Consider the following 18,643-nt stretch of genomic DNA (forward strand, 5'->3'; position numbering starts at 1 on the left):
TCCCTCCTGCCCGCGCGCGCTCGCGCTCGCGCGCTCCCCCGCCGAGCCCCACGTTACTTTGATTGACAGCCCGGCCCCGCCGCTCTCCTTACCACCGACCTTCCCATCCACAGTGCCGGTCTCCGCTTCTCGACGCTTCTCATTGGCTGGTTTCGGCGTCCCGCGGCTCCTCCTGGTACAGTTCCTCACCAAGCCGGGTGGATGCGGCTGGCGGAGGAGGGGTGAAGGGAAGGAGGAGTGGGAGAGGAGACGAGGAAGACGGGGGAGACAGCGGAGATGGAAGCGAGTGTGGTGGGAGAGAAGGGGGAGGACGGCACGTCCAGTGCCTCGCTGCTACTGGCTCCGGGTGGCGCTGCGTAATCACCCCACGTTGGGCGCGGCGCACGCAATTGGATGACACTAGCCCTCCAGCGTCCACCACCCCCCCCCCGCAACGGGCCGGGCCTACGTACCCCGCCGGCTTCGCGCTCGCGCCCCCCGCCCGCGCAGGGCTGGGCGGGGCCGGTGCTGGTTAGCTCCGGAGTGTGAAACCGCGTGTTAATGTAACCGGCGCGAGAGGCGCGGGCGGCGGTGGCTGCGGGAGCAGCGGCGGCGGCGGGTACCCGGTGCCCCGTATCCCCGAGGCAGTCGACTGCGCCACCCCCACCCGCTCACGGCCGGGTGGAACCGGCGCCAGAAACGAAGACCTCCGCGGGCCCACGGCGACTTAACCACTGCCGCGACTACTCCGGACTCGTCCGCGGAGTTTGCCTGCCGCGTAGGGAGACCGAGTGCGGAACGCACGCCTGTTCTTTGCCCCACCATCTCGTGGATGTCGTCCCCTGTGTCGTGAGAGAACTTTGCAGCGGGCTGGAACACCCTTTGCGGACAGGCAGACGAAGGGAAGAAAGAGGGCCGAGGAAAGAAGGGCTTGGAGGAAGGGTCCCGAGCGGCTGGGTCGGCAGTGTGGGGAGAGTGCGCGCGGGGTGCGGCGCCCAGGTGCCCCCTGGGCTCCAGGAGCAGCGGGTCCCTGCCGTACTGTTCGCCGAGTAGCCCGGTCGGGCCAGGAGAATTTGTGCAACCGCGGAGAACACCAAGTGCCAGTCTCACGGGGCGTGCCAGGCCGCCTCCCGGCGCGCCCTCCGCACTTTCACTGCCTGATCGTCATCTCGAGCTCTTCTGCTCGGGTTGAGGCTGTGAAGCCGCCGCCGCGTCCCGGACCTCGCTCCGCACTGCCTCCCAGGTGCCAGCCAGCGCCCGGCCGAAGGCGCTGCACGGACCTGCTGGGGTCTCCCTGAAGATCGCCAGGTGTGTGCGGGGTTAGTCAGGGGCTCCATACCACCTGCACCTCGTCCGCGGCCGGCGCCCAGGGAAAAACCCGGAGAGGAGGAGGACCGGGAGAAGAGCAAAGGAAACCAGCCCGCCTGGATTTGTTTGCCTGGGACCGGCGCCGCGCTCGCAGTTTGCCGAGGGGAGCGCGGCCGGAGTCACCACGCCCCCGCCTCCCTGTCCGGGCGGCCGAGGCCCCCGGGTTGGAGCGCAGCCCCACGCCCTCTTCCCGGGCGCCGTCGTCGTCGCGTAGGTTCTCGGTGCAGCCGGGCCCGGGGTGCCCCGCGATGTGGCCCTGAGCTCGGGATACCGCACCGGCGGGAACGGGAGCAGCCGGGCGCCGAGTGGCCAGTGCGCCCCGCCAAGCGCGACCCCCGTGCTCCCGGCTTCTGCTTGGTTCCCCGGCTTAATTTTCCTTGGCGGGATTAAAGTTGGAAATAGAGCGGAGAATTGAGTTGCCCGGGAGCAGAGCCGCGGCCGCCGCCAGAGCGATGTTCCCGCAGAGCCGGCACCCGGTGAGGCGCGGCCGGGTGGTTGGGTGGAGGGGCGGAGGCGGGGAGAGGCGCTCTTCCCGTGCGGTAGGGAGACGGGTGGCCCCTACATTCTGGCTAACACCCTCGCTTTCTGGGTGCAAGGCTGGGGAGGTCCCGCGCCCTCCTTTCTGGAGTGGGGAGTGAGCCGAAACTCAATTTCCCCTCTTTCCTCTGGGCCTCCTACCTAACCTCTAGACTGGGCGGGCATGGGCGCCCGGGGAGGCTGGGGTTTCTCTCCCGCAGCTACATCCCCCCTTTCCGCGAGGCGGGTAGGGTGCCCCCCTTTGCTTCTCGTCTTGCCTATTTACATGTCAATACGGCCCCCGTTCCGGCACGCCGGGAGGTGGCCCCGGCGACTGGGAACGCGGAGCCTCAGGGAGTTGTTTTTCTCCTCCTGTCCCTCGGGCCGTTTACGCTCCCTTGGGGGTTGGGCCGGCCGCGACGGCGGCAGTCTGTCCTGGTTATCTCGGCCGCCGGGGAGCCTCGGTCCCTCCGGCCGGATGACCGGGCTCAGGTACCGCGACCTGCCCTTGGAGGCTGGAAGAGGCTCAGCGTCTCTAAAGAATCTGGGGGGTGGGGAGGGTTCACTTTTCCCTCCCCCAAAAGTGTGGCGTAAACGAGTTCGGGGTTCCGTTTTTTGCTACTTTTAACTTTATTTTTTTGTTTACGTCCCACCCACTTGTCCATCGGCCCGCTTTCCCGTTCCTCGGTCCCCCTCTCTGGGGCCCCCAGACGCCCCATCAGGCTGCAGGCCAGCCCTTCAAGTTCACTATCCCGGAGTCCCTGGACCGGATTAAAGAGGAATTCCAGTTCCTGCAGGCGCAGTATCACAGGTGCGTGTCCTGTCGCGCCTGGAGTGTGGTAGCCTGGGCAGTCCGTGCCCCTCGTTGCCCAGCCCGGTGGCGGCGGTGGTTGTACTTGGTACTTGCGTCCAGGCGGTGGCGTGTGGAGTCACAGTAACGGCCTGTCATTTACGTTACCCCTTTCCTCGCTCTTCTTGGGCCTCCTCTTCTCTAGTCTCCTCCTACTACCATTGTTTCCCTTTTGCCTGTTTCCTGTTACAGGGAGCCTTTTTTCGTGTATTTTAAGAGTTGCATGAGAACCATCGATATTTGTGCCTCATTTGCAACAGTCTGAGCTGAAACCTTGGTTCAACCGATGCCCCCCCCCCCACGCCCCAGCTCTGGAGTGAGGAGGGTTCAGGGAGGCAAAGCCGCTGTTGAAATCCTGTTTGCCATACTAGAAGATTGGGTAGTCTGAGGCAAAGCCCATTATGGAAGACTAGATTCTGTTAGCTGTGCCCTTGATCGGTGGTCATCATGATGTGTTGGGGAAAACTCACCTGCTTTGGAGTCATTCTGGGTTGTTTGGGTAGGACAAGTGATTGGAGTCACGTTTATAACCATCTCACTTTTAGTCTCTTCATCAGATGAGAACCCCTACAAATTTATAAATGAGAACTACTTGTAAAGCACCCAGTTCATCCATAGTGGACTTTGCAGAAATACTAGTTTCTTTCCTTGTTCCTATGAAGTTGTAGCTGATTGGACTAAGAAATAACTGTAATTATTTTGTTTACATAGTTTTTATTTTTGTCATGCTTGAGAAAAAGCACACAGATGCTTGAGTGTGAATATTTATATTTTGTCAGAGGATTTCTGATTATTGACATTTTGTCTACTGGGAGATAGTAATCTCTAGAGCTTGAGGCATAGCTGCCCACACCCCGTTTACCACACAGGGAGGACTTCAGCCCACTTCATTGCAGAGCTGCTTGTCATTTTGGCAGGGATCTACAAACCAAAGGCTTTAAAAAGGACCAACAATTGCAGAAATAGCTTTACAGGTACAGTTTTCAAACCTAGAGACTATATGAGTTGCAGAGATTGTACAGCCTCTGTCTGGGACTGAAGAGTGGGCAAAGGCCAGATTTTGGTGGAGTCCAGAGAAGTAAACTTTGATGCAGGGAAGTAGGAGTGAAGAGATGATTATTACATAAAGGAATCAGCCTTCCGGATAGATCAGAGGCTTTGACAGAGTTTTCATTGCTGGCACTTGACCAGGTATGCACCAAGGAAAAGAATAGTAGCTGAATAGGTACTCTGTACTGTTTGTTCATCTTATTCCCTTTCCCTGTTAAATGCAAGGACAAAGCATTTGGGTGTTTACCTAGTTTACCAAATTGGTCTGTGTTTTTACTTGAAGTGCAAATACGTGAGGCAGATGTTAAAACAAGTGATGTAATGTTTACATTAAGTTGCCTGTTTTGTTTTTGTAGCCTTAAATTGGAATGTGAGAAACTGGCAAGTGAAAAGACAGAAATGCAGAGACACTATGTGATGGTAGGTATTGGAGATACACTTTTTTCCTTTTCATGTAGCATGAGCAAATACGTGTTCTTAGCATTACAAAGTACAAGTTAATGAAATGCTTAATTCTTTTTTCTTTTCACAGTATTATGAAATGTCATATGGATTAAACATAGAGATGCATAAACAGGTAAGCTTTAGTTAAATCTCAAGTTAAAATGAGAAATCAGTCTTTATGATTGTATAATACTGGCTTTGTCCTCAGTAGTTGGGGGATTTATATGTCATTTTTCTGTCTTGTTTTCCCTTCCTGCTAATTGGCAGTAGTATTCTGCCCAAGGATTGCCTCTTGACAATCCTAGAATGTTTAAATGACTAGGTGAGAGGTGCTTCGGAAGTGTATACTATCCTGTTTATAGGCCAGTAGAAAATGAGTCTCTGAGTTGACTTTCCTACCTGGCCAGATTTAGTCTTCTCTTGAAAGTTCTGGGTATCCCATAGAGTTCTGAAGTTCAGAATAGCTAATGTTTTTGTGCTGATTTGGAAAGAAGTATGGGCCTAGTGGGGAAAGATGGGTATTTGGGAGTTTTTAAATCAGGTTAAAGTATGTCACTAACTGTGGCATTTTCTTTATGCTTTCGGGCTGCATAGAGCGACACTCGGGATGAATGGCTTTATTAGCAAACAACTTCTTGAAAAATTTCTCAGTTGATGCAGGTTTGTAGGTGAAAAAAGCATTATTTTATGGCCACAGCATATGTTGGGAGTTTATTCAGTCCTAGTGGTTTTAAAAGCATGAGAAGATTAGTGACTGGAAAGCTCTAGCTATGACTATGAGTTTGCAAGTTCCCATAAAATTCACACTTATGGCTACTATAATGGTGTATAAAAAGAGTATTGAGCTGGAACAAGGCACTAAGGACCTCATAAGAGAAGAAAAGCTAAGTGATTGCTCAGCCCAAAGGACCCTCGATTGAGTAGTCATTGTCTGCCAAAGAAAGCATTAATGGCAGGGTGTAAGTATTCTGGAGATATGCTGACAGTCACTTTTTCATCAAGACACTGGTACGATAAGTCTTAGAATCGATTGCCTCTTAAAAAATTATCATCAGATGAAGTTGCACAGTTGGACACATTTCAAAGTGCAACAATACAATTCTTACTTGATGTATATGTGCTATTTCATCTCAAACCCTTGTTTCATTAAATTAAAGAGCATGGCTGACCGGTTGGGGCACAGTGGATAAATTGATTAGTTCAGCCTTCAGATCTTCCTTATATTCAAAGACTTTCATTAAGCAAGTGTGTTTCAGAGTTGAATTCTGTTTTTGTAAGTCCACACTCTTTGATTTTTAATTTATCATTAGATTTCATAATGGTGAGTTATCATTATGTACTTTATATCTGTTCGGAAAGAGTGAGTTCAGTTCCGGGCTTTTCATTAATAATATGGTTGGGCCTTTAAAAATGCTGATGTGATTCTGATTTGCAAAGTTGCAAGTCTGGTTTATGTTGAGTTTCTGCCTTTGTTTTTAGTGTGTTAAATAGCTGGTTACCTGATTGAGGCAATTGTTAATAATAACTGGGCTAGAAAATCTATGGTCATTTAAATGAATTATGCAAGTAAACTTGGTGAAGGAGTTCTTACTCGCTACTTGCATGTGTTTTTTCTTTTTTAAGTTACCCTAAAAGCACATTTTGTGCTAACAAATATTCTAGGAGAGTAAGAGAAGACTGAACTTTTGCTTAAATTCAAAAACTCCAATGACTTAATAGCCTCACTGACTCTTAGCAGGAACACCACCTCTATGTTGTTGTATGCCAGTGCAGGATTTATTGGGGGAACTAATGGAGGTGTGTACGTCTTCTGAGTTTCTGTAGATTATGTGGTGGAGTGACCTCTTTTTTATTGTGTAGGAAAAGAAGTAAGGGGGTGAAGAGGGTCAGGATCCCCATGGTGTGAAAACAGTTTTCTAATGAGTTTCTGTACTCCATTGGGGCATATGTGGGTATATATTGTCCATCCGTGAGCCAATATGCATTAATAATATGTTGTGTATAATTGGCTCGGTAATTTGAAAAATGTGAAAAGCTGAGAGATGCCATGTTCTTCATTGTAGGGCATTAAGCCCCCTGAAATTTAGTTTATGTTGTAAATGCTGACAGACCCTTAACCAGAGTGGTGTGCAAAGCAGTGCTGTAATTCAGTTTAAAGTGGCCTTACATTTGAAAAACATCCTTCTGAATGTCACACATTAATAATAAGTTCTGAGGAGGCATTTGGTGCAGCTAGTAATCATAATTCTTATTAAAACTGGTGACGTCTGGCCCCTAGGGTGTAGCCAGGCTCAAATTGATGCTTTTTGCCGCCTGATCACCAGCATGGCCTAAGTGCTCATTATATTGTAGAGAGGGCCTTTGGAGCTCTCATTAGATTTGACAGGAATTCTCTCTAGGGGGAAACTGGGCATTAGTGAGACTCCTGACAGGCTGAAATTAGTCCTGCTTTATGGCTTATAACCAAATGCTAGCAAGGCATCATCAGGGGACTCGAAAAATTGTCATTTCTGACAACATCTTTGTTACTGAAAAAAATGCAGTGATGGGACAACTTTCCGAGGAGAGAGCTTTAATGTTAAGAGTTGTCTCCAGTGTGATGACTGCTCTCCCTCCCAGCCTTTCAGCGGGTTTGTCAAAGGAGGGAGTTCTAGAGATTTCAGTGTCAAATCTCAGCGCCGGCTTTTCCGTCTGAAAGTTTTAAAGTGGAAGTGCGTTCAAATCCAGAATGGTATCATTGTGGTTTCCTTACTTGGTTTGGTGCCTGCGGTCAGTGTTTATGTTGTGTCAACACTTCCTGATAAGCCTTCGCTTTACTTTCTCTGGTCCCATTTGTGGCTGGTTATGGAGAAGTCAGCGGAGTATGGATCGTAATGGATGCTTAAGTCTTTATTGTAGCATTAAGACAGTTTTTTTTTTCCTTCCAGCCATTTATAGATCTTTGCTTGTCCATCTCTGTCTGATCATAAACTCCAGATACTGCTGTACAAGAGAGGAGATCTCATGAAAAACAGACAATTTCTGACACCACCAGTGTTTGGATGCTTTAAAAAAATAGGTTAATATGAGTCTGGTTGTTTGGAGTGCTGTGCTGAGTGTGTGTGGCAGTCTGATCTTTAAAGCTTTTTTTTCCCTGTCATGTGACATGGTATTCCTTGATATTTTAGGGAATAAGATGCACTGTAAATACATACATAAGCCTTATCTATGTCACTTGTGTATCTTTTCAGCATTGCTGATGAACTCAAGCCGCATATTGTCTTTAGTGGCATGAATTTGTATAGCACTTAACAGTTTTCAAAAGTGATTTGCCTCATCCTGTGAAATAGATTGGGTAGGTTATTTTGCTCAGCCTGCACCTGTGGGCACATTTCCATCGAGGATTTGTCAAGGCTAAGTGTCTGTTGAAGCTTGTGTTTGGGTCACCAGAACCCCAATTCAGTGCTTTCCTGTACTCACCCTGCCCTTGGAGGATCAGGCTGTCGGTGGACTCATCCGTGGGCTGGCCTGTGTGCAGTGAGCCAAGTCTGCCTAGCTGGGTGTCTCTCCTGTTCTCACTCTGTAGGCTAAACAACTTCATGATTTATATATCAGGGCTAGGCTCCTGGTCTAAAAGTGATGAAAATGAGTGGTACTCTCTGGTCTGTAGGGGCCACACCGTGACTGGATAGGATGTTGTAACCAAGTGAGCAAACTGTTCACAGGTTAAAATACATGGAAGAGCAGAAAATTTGAAACATGTTGTTAGGACTCATGGTTGAGACCCGGCCATGCAATACTTTGTCTCTCTGTGCTTATATTCTGAAGAGCAGGCAGAGTGAGAACTTGGGGCCCTCCCGGGCAGTGAAGAATTTAAAAATAGATGAAAGGACTAGCTCTGGAAGGGAAGATGTATTCTGCCATCCCAGTTGTGGGGTGGGAAGGAGAGGAGAAGAGTACAAACCAGACGAGAGCTTGACATACCAAGCTCCATGCAATGTTTCAGCAAGCCCAGTGTCTCAGACCATGTAAATTTTGGGGTGAAACTGCTTTCCCAGTTTTGATGTGTGCTTTAAAGTTTCTCTTAAAAGATAAATTGTTCTCGACTAGTGTTTTAGAAGTGCTTAGGTGGAACTGTTAGGCATTCACCTGTGGGTTAATTCCTTAGATGTGACTCTTACTATTTATCTGCAAGTTTTACCTGTCTTCACATTTTTTAATCATAATGTGTTCTCTGTATACAGTGACTCACCTTGAGGCTGTTTTCCCTAAGTCTGAGTCTCAGAACAGGAAATGAATAGCTGGCTTATAGGCACTTGGAGTTAAGCTCCACCAGGTGTTAATAACCTTGTAATACAAAGAGGGCAGCTGTCATCAAGATTGGAGTGGTCCCCCGACTTCATTTCATTAGCCAGGCCTGTCCTTTGCAAGCAGAAGTTAAAAGAGATAAAGCTCCCCATGTATTTAGAGCTCAGATTCTGAGGTGCAAGATTAGCATTTGTTTTTTATTGGCAAGTAGAGCAGTGCCTCCCTGTTCTCTGCCTTCTCCCTGACCCCTTCACCCCTTGGGCTAGTTTCTGGTTTCTCCCCAGGGCCTGGAGTAGGATGAGGCCGTGAGGCCCTGGCCTCAGGCTCAGAAGTTTAGTGAGGCAGCAGAAAACTTAATCTTTGAGAAAATGAACAGTATTTGTAAAATTCAAAATCAATGCTAAAGACTCCACAAGGAGCACAGAATTGAAATTTTGTGTAATAATAGGATCTGATGGAGCTGGAAATCTGGTGAGGTGAGGGAGGCGAGTGCCGGATTTGACGGCCTCCTCCTCACCTTTGTCCTGCCTCTCCAGACTCAGGAGAAGTGGAGTGGCCGGCTCTGAGCTGCTCTGAGCTGTGGGAGTTGCCTTGGTTAACTACAGTTCATTGAGGTCACTTATTTAGGGATGTCCATTAGTGGCTGGGCGAGTCATTAACAAGTTGCTGGGTTTGGTTTTCCTATGTAAAATGAGGGGTTAGACTAGGCAGGTTCTAAAGTATGGCTCACCTTAGGAGAGGATGTCACCTTACAGCCCTCCAGGCTGCACCCAGGCCAGTGCTGGAAACCAACACCCTGTGGGTATCAGTATTGTGAAGAGTCTGGCCAGAGGGCTTAAGGTATTCCTCCAGATAGCGTTGATTAAGAAACACAGGAGGAAAATCTGTTCTTCAGCAAATATTTAAATAAATCAGCTTGTGTGGTTTATTCACACAAGATATGTTCAGTCACTGACTCATGGAATCTTTTAAGTTTCCATAGATCTGAGTGTTTGTTCTTCTGTTATTAAACTCCTGGTCTCCACAAGTGGATTAAGTTGGGAAGAAACTTAAAAGACACTGACTGGGTTTTCATTAAGGCTTTGATGGCCTCAGTTTCCCTTCTATCCCTGTTGTTTCTGTTGCTTCAGATTCTTACACATTAAAATTCTCAGAACTAGTAGCTTTAATGCAGAATGTTTGGTATAATAGTTTCTAAAATTTCATTGAAGGCAGCTGTTTTTGTCGGTTGGCTTATTTGAGATCAGGTATTTATAGATGTAAAATAGTCCCAAATAATGGTCTCGGTGAATTCTGTAGTAAGAAATGTGCCATAAGGTTGTCTCATGAATATGGTTCAGTGTTTAAATCGAGCTTGTGTGTTATGTGTATGTGTGTGCAGGTAGGTGTAGATGTGGGCACTCAGGTTTGGGGGAACTCTTCTTAAAGTTTTTTTTTCCTGAAGCATGGTTTGATCTGAAAAATGAAAAAAATTTACACTGAAATTTTAACATGATTTAAAATAATTGTGCATTGTTATTCACTTGACTTAGCAAGAGATGGTTTCTAAAACTGTTTGCAAAACGTTTACAAAATTGCTTTGTTTGTAGACCACCATTCACCATGAGTTTTATGAAACTGCCAGAAAGGTTGACAGGCAGTTTTATCAAATAACCTGTGATTTTGCAGAGATCTGTATTTTATTACTTTACATTGCAATTTTTAATAATTACTAAGTTTAATTATATTTGTCTGCTTTGAAGCAATCTAAAATCATAACTGTGAACACACTGTTTACCCCTTTTCCTAACACGTTCTCATACTAGGTATAACAAACACAGTTTTTTGGTTTTTCTAGTAGTAGTGTGTGCTACTTAGTCATTCCTTGATTGCAAAATATGTTAGCTGAAAAAAAGTAGGTTGCAGGTCGTTTGGGGTATAAGGAGAAAAAGTGGGAGGAAAATAGAAATTTTGAGAGTTCTGTCCATTGAATTGATCTGTCAAATAGAGGAAAATTGCTGTGAAGTGTGGTGGGTGTATACATCACTGTGTTCCCTGAAAGGGGTAGGCTGTATGTACAATTTCCAGTGCATGAAGAGATGTTTGTTGGTTATTCATTATACACTTGAAGAGGAATCAGTTTTTTTGAAAATGTAGGTGCATGCATTTAGACTTGCATGTGTAGCTCATGCAATCATTTGAACCACTGAAATACATGCAGTACTGGACTGAATTTAATAGTAATGCTGTTACTGATGGGACTAGATTATTAGTCTGGCATTTTGTGCAAGCTGACAGTAAAAGGTTTGAAAACATCACCAGACTTGTTTACTTGTAAGTTACTAGTTATGTAAATATATACTATATTGTATTCAGTCATAATAAATGAAAATTTTAAACAGAGAGGTTAAAATACAAGTTCTTACATTCTTATTCTTAGTGCACCCTGTTGGCCTGACCTGTGTGGCCCCTAGGGAGAGGCCACTAGCCTTCATCACAAACATCTTGGAACTCTAGCCCTGGAAAGAGGGAGCGGCATCTTTAAGATAGTGAATGCAAAACACCTCTGGGACTTGGATCTTTTGGCCTCCTTGGTACATCTGTTCTTCCTAATTTTGACATCATACCCCACCCGACTCCTCAGTAATTGCCTCATTGCCCATCACTCACAGCCTTCATGTTTGCTGTTGCCAGCCTTACTTGGCCACCTTCTTTTTCCCTCCATGTCCTTTAATCCAGCCAAGTGGGCCTCCTCTTTGTGCCTAAAGTATGTTTTGTGTTTTTCTGTTTTCTTTATAAAGATTCCAGGCCTTTTTGTCAACCATCACATGGCCTTGCTTCAAGGTCCAGTATCCTTCAAGGTCCAGTTCAAATAACAACACTGCCTGTGTACTTCCAAGGCCTTTGTGACAGCTGCAAAAGGAGGCTGTCACACCTCTTACTTTTGTTCTGATTTTCTTAGTAATGTTTTTCATGTGCCTCTTTTGTTACTCCAGCGGGGTTGCAGTCTGCTTGTAGAGTTTGAGACTTACATCTGCCCTTCTCAGTGAATTCGGTTGAGCAGTGCTTGTGAAGTAGGGTTTAATAAGCTGCTTACATAGTAGAGTAATAGTTACAGCCCTTTTGGACACTGAACCTGGAACCTGGATTCTGGATGTAAATCAGGTGAAAGCTGTCTGGCAAAAAGAAAAAAAAAATTGTTCATTTTTATACACAAAAAAGCTCTGTCTAGCAGTTTTGGCTGTTTGTGAACATCTTAAGATCCTTCAGCAAGTCTGTGGAATCCAGATTAAAAACTTGAATTCAGATCAGCAGCATGGCTCCTTAGCTAAAATGAAGAATGAGATCTGTTTGGTTTCACTTGGTGTTTATAGGACTTCAGTTCAGTTCTAATAATCTCATCTAACCACTTTTGCTCAGTTTTTGTCTTTCTTTTGGAAAAGTGATTTACAGTCAGAATATCCACTAAGGCTCCTTAACGGGGAGTTTAATTATAGTAATATATTAGGGTTTGTGCTGAAAAAGAGAACAGAGGCCTGGGTTGGTTTCTGTGCAAACTGAGGCTGTGCACACATCACTGCCCCTGAACCACTGCCTGTCTCCTAAGGATGACTACAGCCACTAACAGAGCTATGGGTAAACTGCATTACAAGCTTCTCCCAAGACATTCAACTTGACTTAATTGCCTCCTTTGTTACTAATAATGATTATACCCATTGCTTATTTACTTATATCTTTACATAGTCCAACATCCCTTCCCCGCCCCCTGGCCACAACCATTTTATTATGAACAATTTCAAATACACAGAAAAGGATAAAGAAATACAGTGAAAAACCGTATATATCTACCTGTGTAATACCAGGAGTCTATAAATTAACATTGTGATATCTGCCTGCCGCATATCTTACGTGGAACTTTGACTCTCTTCCTCCAATAGATACATACATACATAATTCTGGAAAACTTGGAAGGGTGTGTTAGAAGGCCAGACATTTCTTTACCTCTCAACCCCATCTTAGACTGATCCACGAAGGGGGGATTTTCTCCAAATACATTTTAAGAATTCTGCCTTCACATGTGTGTGTACCATTTTCTAATCTTTTCCTCCTAGACTTCCCCTTTGTGTTTTCGGCATGGGTGTAAAAGGTAATCCACCATTTTATGGTGTTGGGGCGCTGTCTTCTTTCAGCTGTCACCTGAATGCAGAGATAGTATTGAAACTGAAAGGCCAGGCTCCCCTGCCCAAGCCCTCCTATCCTTTGGACCTTTGTAATGCACCTTTCAGATGCAGTCCTTGGGGGAAGTAGCTTTCATGTTGCTAGGTAGGACACCAGAAAAATTAATTGTGCAAAACAGCCGATTTTGAACTCTGTATGGGAACTGTGTGTGAATTTAAGTTGGGCTCCCTGGCCGTGGGTGCGTGGTACAGGGGTGTGAAGTACCAGAAAACAAAACCTCTTTGAAGACCCTTGTGTGTGGAGGAGGCCCTCCAAGCCTGGGGCCTCCCGGAGACACAGCCTTTGTCTCTCCTGGGAGCCCTCTTGATGCCTTGAGCAAACAGCTGGTCAGAGCCTCTTACAAGTTAGTTGACCAGCCAGTGTATTGACACGCACAGACACAATAGAAAACTGCATTAGGAGGCCAGCCATTGGGATTTGCAGTAAATATATTACAGAACACAAGTGACTTGCCGATACTGCTTGTTTAGCAGTTTGCAAGGGCAATGGCAGTATGGATTTTTGAATTAGAAGGGAAGGGCTGTTCTTTCTTTGTGCAGGAACATCTAGTTGATGGCTAGGGAGAAAATTGATTTAGAGAAACAAAATGCAGCCACCTTTATTTGTGCCATTTGAAAGGCTTCTGTGGATTAGTGAGTGAAAATAAAAAGGTCGCTTTGGGTTTAGGAAAGGGGGTCTTAACCTTGATCTGCGTCTTGGTCTGGTATGGTGAAAATGAAAGGGTAGGGGGACACTGGGGTGGAGCGAGGGCAGCCGGTCCCCTATGCGGTCTGCCGCTGCAGGTGCCCAGCTCTCAGACGGTTACCTTTTTTGGCCCTTTGGCTTTCAGAAGTCAGCCTCTTGGTTGTTTTATTGTAGAGTGAGCTTTGGGACCTTAGGGTGAGTGGTCATAGTCCCCCTCCATTGTGCCCCTCATGCCCTCAGAATTGTGCTGGATTTGCTCTCTGAGTCCTTCCAGCCTCCCTTTGTGTGGATATTAATTATTCCTCCTTACAAAAGAGAAAACAGACCTAGTAAGGTTAGGGGATGACAGTAGCACCTTTCCCAACATCAGGTTGTTACCAGGATTTAGCGAGTTTCTGTGTGCAGAAGCAGTTACTTTGGTGCCTGGCACTCAGGAATTCTGAAGAATAGCTGTTTTGAAATCTGTTAGCTAAATCTGTTATTGATCTCTTTAAAACCGTTGTAATTCTAGGCCATGCTCCCATCTTGTTTTTCCAAGCCCAGCTTCCTTCCTTCTTACATCTGAATTACTCTCTTTTCCTTATTATTGCCCCTTAGTTACCAGGTTTTTTATTTGTTCCCTTCTAAGATCAGAACCAATTATGGTTAGGCTCAAAAAGAAACTTTTTTTTAAATCCCTTATTGGCAGTCTCTGTTGTCTAAAGCATCTAGAGGAATCAGACTGCTTTATTTAGGCCAAACAGCAAAATGTGTCCTTGGAAGGCAGTAGCCTTACATAGTTAATATCAGTACCAGTGAAAATAGAGGTGTGTGTGTGTTTTTTTTTTTTTTTTCATTTAACGGGATGGATGAACAACAAAAAGTATTTGGTTCATTTTTTTGGAGTGAGTTTAGCTAGAATAAAGAATGAAAGAAGATACGATTGGTTTTTTTCTTTTTAATATAGCAGGGAAAATCTAGCTCTTAATTTGAAAAGACACTTGTCATCCTGAAAAAGAAAGAGGGGGTGCAAATTACAAGGTCAAGTTGTTGCTTGGTGTTAGAGAAAGAAAAAGTGGCCAGCCTTGAGGTATAGATAACATACATAAAGTTTCCTTCTGGCTGTGAAAACGTGTTAAGTGCTATGCAAAAGTTTGAGTGGATAATTCTGTTCTTATATTATCTCCATTTACTATGTGGGCTTGAGATTTTTGTGGACTGTCACATGCACGGCTGCTGCTTATGCGCTCATATTTGAGGAAGCAGAAAAAAAAAGGGAAAAACAGGGCCACTGGGATTAGACATACTGTAAGTTTAGGCTATTGACTAAGTGCCAAGCACAGTGTTATTGAACCTTCTTGGGTGTCTTTGTAAGTATTTGGGATAGAGGAGTAGAGGAGGGCACTGCTCAGACAAATTATGCAGTACCTGCTCCCCGCACTTGCCTTAGAGCTCCACCACTTGCTGACATGGGTGTGCTGAGAAGCTCCACGTTGCTGTCTGTATTTAGCTTGAGAAGCCGTCCTGAAGCCCTTCAGTATCTGTAGGGAAAGCACAGGCTTCTCGACAGCACCTTCAGCCTGCCAGTTGGCCTGAGTTCCGGAACCTTTTCCATTTGTAAGCTGCCTAGCTCTTCTGCAGTGCCTGGGCTGTGAGCTCCTGCAAAGCCAATCTTCTTGCACAGCTACTGAAAAGATTGGAATTGGACCACTGAAATGTATCCAACTTCTGTACTTCTTAGCTGACCAGTGGCCAGAATCATACCACTAACTTAAAAGGGAACTGCTGACTTTGAATCTTACAAGAAAACTGTATTCCATAATTGACTCTCCTCTGTGCTATGATATTTGTGAATTAAATGAAGCTTAAGGAGCTGTCACAGATTTCTCTTCAGGGTACAGAGGTTTTTGAACTCCGGTTGTTAAATCTGCATTCATTCTTACTTCTTGAGTAATCCCATCAACTTTGGTGTACCCACCTGAAGAGGTCAGACAAGTCAATGCCAGTGTGCTACTATGATCTTAGGCAGCCACGCTTTTGGTCATTATTTTATCACAAGGTGAAATACCCCCAAAAAGCTGTGACTTGTATATTTTTTTTTTTTCTGATTAGATTGTGGAATTATTCTTGTCAGTTTCCCTGGACGTACTGAAATTGCTCAGGGTTTATATGGAATGAGTACCATTTGTTGCTCCTTAAATTAAAACAGTATGAAAGGGAAGGGGATTTTAAGTAGGCTTTGCACTGTGAGAATATTGATATTGACACCATTTATAATTCGGAGAATAGTTGGAAGACCAGATTCTACTGTTTGTCGCATACTGGTTAATATGGCTGTAAAGAGGAGATGAATGTGGCTACTTTCCCAAGTCTATTACTCAGGAGGACTGTAAATTTGATTGGCTGTTACAATTCTAGCAGAATCATTCGATTTGAGAGCAATAGAAAGATAAGATATCCAATTACCCAAATGATTTGCAGGGTTAGCCAACGTTGTCATGGAGACACAAGTTGGAACAAATTAAATTTTAAGCAATAAAATAATCTTAAAGCCCGTCTGGGAACAAGAAAATTTGGCAGTGGCACTTACCTGAATTGAATCCTAGCTTGACACGATGTTGTTTGACATTGATATACTGTGGGGGCCTAAACTTATATACGGCACAACGTAACCTTAAAATAGTAGCTCGGCCAAACCAGTAGTGTTAATATAAAGTCTGGATATTAACATTTATTCCATGGCTTAAATAATAAATAAATAAGCTCTGGGTGCTCAGGAATATTTTATATTTAAAGATGGAAATGCCTTAATAATGATTAAGCAGCACTAATTGGACACTTGAAAAAAAAGATTTACTTCACAGCAACATAGTTTTTGAAACTGCCGTTCCCCTTTGTGTGTGTTAGCAGACGTAATAGAAATCCTGTGGCTGTCTTTTGGTGGGGTGGAGTCGTAAGTATGCATATATTTGCATGTACAAATAAGAAGATTTTGGCACATGCCCCTGCTCTGTAGATGATTCTCTGTGTTTGTTAAAATGTCTACTTTGCAGTACTGCTTGCAGACTGAAAAATTGTGTTCCAAACTTTAGCTGATGACCTAAAACCTGAGTAAACGTCAGTCTGGGGCTTAGAAGGTTATTTCCCCTTATTAATGTATTGTTTAACTGGTTCTTGGCTTGTGCCGCAGATTTGAAAACAGCCGAGTGGCCCAGAAGGAGGGAGGGCTTTTTATCCACATGTCTGTTAGACAGATGGAGATGAAAATTGGTCTGAGGTCAGGCCATTTGCAGTGTTCTCACAGCCTTCGATTTTCCTCTCATCCTCACCACAGATCATCTCAAATGATTCAGTAATGACCAAAAGTGCAACAGTGACCTTTATTCCCTGGTGGATGACTGTGTTTCACAGTCCAAATGGCAGGAAGTCTATTCTGTTCTTCCAGAAGGAGCTCAGCATTATTGAGCCAGCCCAGCCCTGTGGGAACCATGCGAGTGCAGACCCGTGCAACTGAATACGGGGTGAAGTTGGGTTCCTGGTGTTCTGGGAAACAAGAACTGACATGTCCTGAACCCACATAATTAATGGAAGAATATTTAGGATGCTTTCTAAAAACACACAAGAGCACATAAATTGATTTGTTCACTTGTAAAATAACTGGTGAGTTATTGGAGTGGTAACTTGTGGTGGCTCCTGGCTGACAAATTGTTTTTACTTTATTGTCCCTCAATTTTTCTCCCTTCTTGTTTAATGCCTCCCCAGCAGTGCCACATGACACAGTAACATTGTAATAGTGTATCTTTTAAAAATTACATTACAAGGTGACATGACTGAGAATAAGAGATCCTAGGCATCACTTTGACATACTTTTAATTAGGTATGCTTTTGGTCAGTCCACGTAACCTGGGTAAATTACCTCTCATACAGTGCACATTTTTTTTCCCCTCTGAAAGAAGCTTGATTGAAGAAATGGTGATTATTTTTCTCTTAGGGTTTCTCTGTATGTTGTATTGTGATGTGATAATCAGGTTTTGATTTTGTTTTTAATTTATATTTAAAATGATATTCCTGTTTTCTTTCATATGCATAGCTGAGTTAAATATTTCCTGTGAGTCTTTAATATTCTAGAGTCTGTTATTTAGGATCCTGTGCTTTCCATCTCCTGAATATTTAAAGGTTTTTTCCAAAAGGGTGTGCTTTGAGAATTCACCAGCATCCCAGATTTCGTATTAATCATGACCTGAGATGCTACTGAGAAGATGTTTTTTTCTCGACTGCTGACTTCACTGTGTGCAAGGTCTTTTTTTGCCTCGCTGGCTCCCATCTGCGGTGCTCCAGCACCTGCTGGATTCAGTGGTGTACTGTTCAGAGGCAGAGGCAGAGGCAGACTCCCACTTTGTTCTCGAGCCCTGTCCCTTAAAATCTGTCTGGCCAATCTGAGAGTGAATGGCATTCTGAAGCTTTGCGGGTTTCCAGGCACATGATGTTCATTGAAATGAGAATTCCAGGTTCCATCTGGGAAGGCCCGGAACCTTGTCTGTCCTTGTGAAGCACTACCTCTCCAGTAGCTTCACCTTGTGGGTAAAGCACAGGGGTGGGGTTCCCTGACAGATCAGTTAGGGGCTCCTGATGGGTTTGCCCTGGGGCCCTGCCCTTGCATACGTCAATCTAACTTGTCTTATGGCCATGCTGCTGCCATTTCACTGCCAGCCACATGGCCTTGGTGGCATGGGCCTTCTGCTGGAGGAGCTTTCCCTAAGAAGTTGCTTTAGAAGAAGAGCAGTCATCATTTGTGTGTGTTTGGATCACTCAGCTGTAGCATGCTTTTAAAATTAGGGAACCACTGGCTCATGGTCATTTCAGGAAGGAAATTCTTCTATGATCTCTGGGTTGGCTGAAGATTCCAACCTGTTAGGGAAATACTCACACCAAACTGCTTATTTACTGATCTCCAAACAGAGAGCAATGGGAAATGCTAGTGATAAAGAATGCTCTGTAGTAGTGTGCCCTGGTGATTTTGCTTTGACTTGGTGGAAGACGTGAAGATCGGGATTGTAGACGATTGGCACTTAGTACCAATCACAGGTTACACAGGCCTAAAAGGTAGCTGTAATAAAAAAGAAGTGTTGTAAGTTTTGTTGTGAGGAAAATAATGTTAACAAATTTTGAGAGAAGAACATTCTCATAAACCCCGTGTAGAGGAAAAATGAAAGTTCCTGTGGCCAGGATTCTCACCTGACCCTTGTCAGCTTGCCCACTGCACATGTG

The 18,643-nt window shown here is 45.0% G+C and overlaps 2 protein-coding genes across 10 annotated transcripts in view; both read left to right on the forward strand.

Annotated features, from left to right (window-relative positions):
- Positions 1-393: 393 nt before the first annotated feature.
- Positions 394-1,737, forward strand: LOC130683124 (basic salivary proline-rich protein 4-like). Its single transcript, XM_057499401.1, has 4 exons — positions 394-510; positions 557-757; positions 872-1,166; positions 1,223-1,737. Exons 1-4 carry the CDS (start codon positions 394-396, stop codon positions 1,735-1,737), a joined length of 1,128 nt encoding a protein of 375 aa, XP_057355384.1.
- TLE1 (TLE family member 1, transcriptional corepressor) overlaps positions 531-18,643 on the forward strand; it is an 80,517-nt gene continuing 62,404 nt past the window's right edge. For 3 of the 9 annotated variants that reach the window (XM_036893483.2, XM_036893482.2, XM_036893491.2), the window contains exons 1-4: positions 532-1,823; positions 2,574-2,674; positions 4,120-4,183; positions 4,296-4,340. In XM_036893483.2, coding sequence (XP_036749378.1) covers positions 1,800-1,823; positions 2,574-2,674; positions 4,120-4,183; positions 4,296-4,340 — 234 coding nt within the window. In that variant the 5' untranslated portion in view covers positions 532-1,799. Of the gene's footprint in view, positions 1,824-2,573; positions 2,675-4,119; positions 4,184-4,295; positions 4,341-18,643 lie in introns of all 9 variants that reach the window. The other 6 variants (XM_036893481.2, XM_036893485.2, XM_057498556.1 and 3 more) reach the window with 3 other exon arrangements.

The sequence above is a fragment of the Manis pentadactyla genome, chromosome 3 (assembly GCF_030020395.1).
Source record: "Manis pentadactyla isolate mManPen7 chromosome 3, mManPen7.hap1, whole genome shotgun sequence".
Taxonomy (NCBI): domain Eukaryota; kingdom Metazoa; phylum Chordata; class Mammalia; order Pholidota; family Manidae; genus Manis; species Manis pentadactyla.

Bases quoted from the DNA above. Each gene is read 5' to 3' on its own strand.
- LOC130683124 (XM_057499401.1), top strand. From the start codon at position 394: ATGACACTAGCCCTCCAGCGTCCACCACCCCCCCCCCGCAACGGGCCG. The intron at 511-556 runs GTTAGCTCCGGA...AACCGGCGCGAG, and splicing joins GCTGGGCGGGGCCGGTGCTG to AGGCGCGGGCGGCGGTGGCT. The intron at 1,167-1,222 runs GTTGAGGCTGTG...ACTGCCTCCCAG, and splicing joins TCTCGAGCTCTTCTGCTCGG to GTGCCAGCCAGCGCCCGGCC.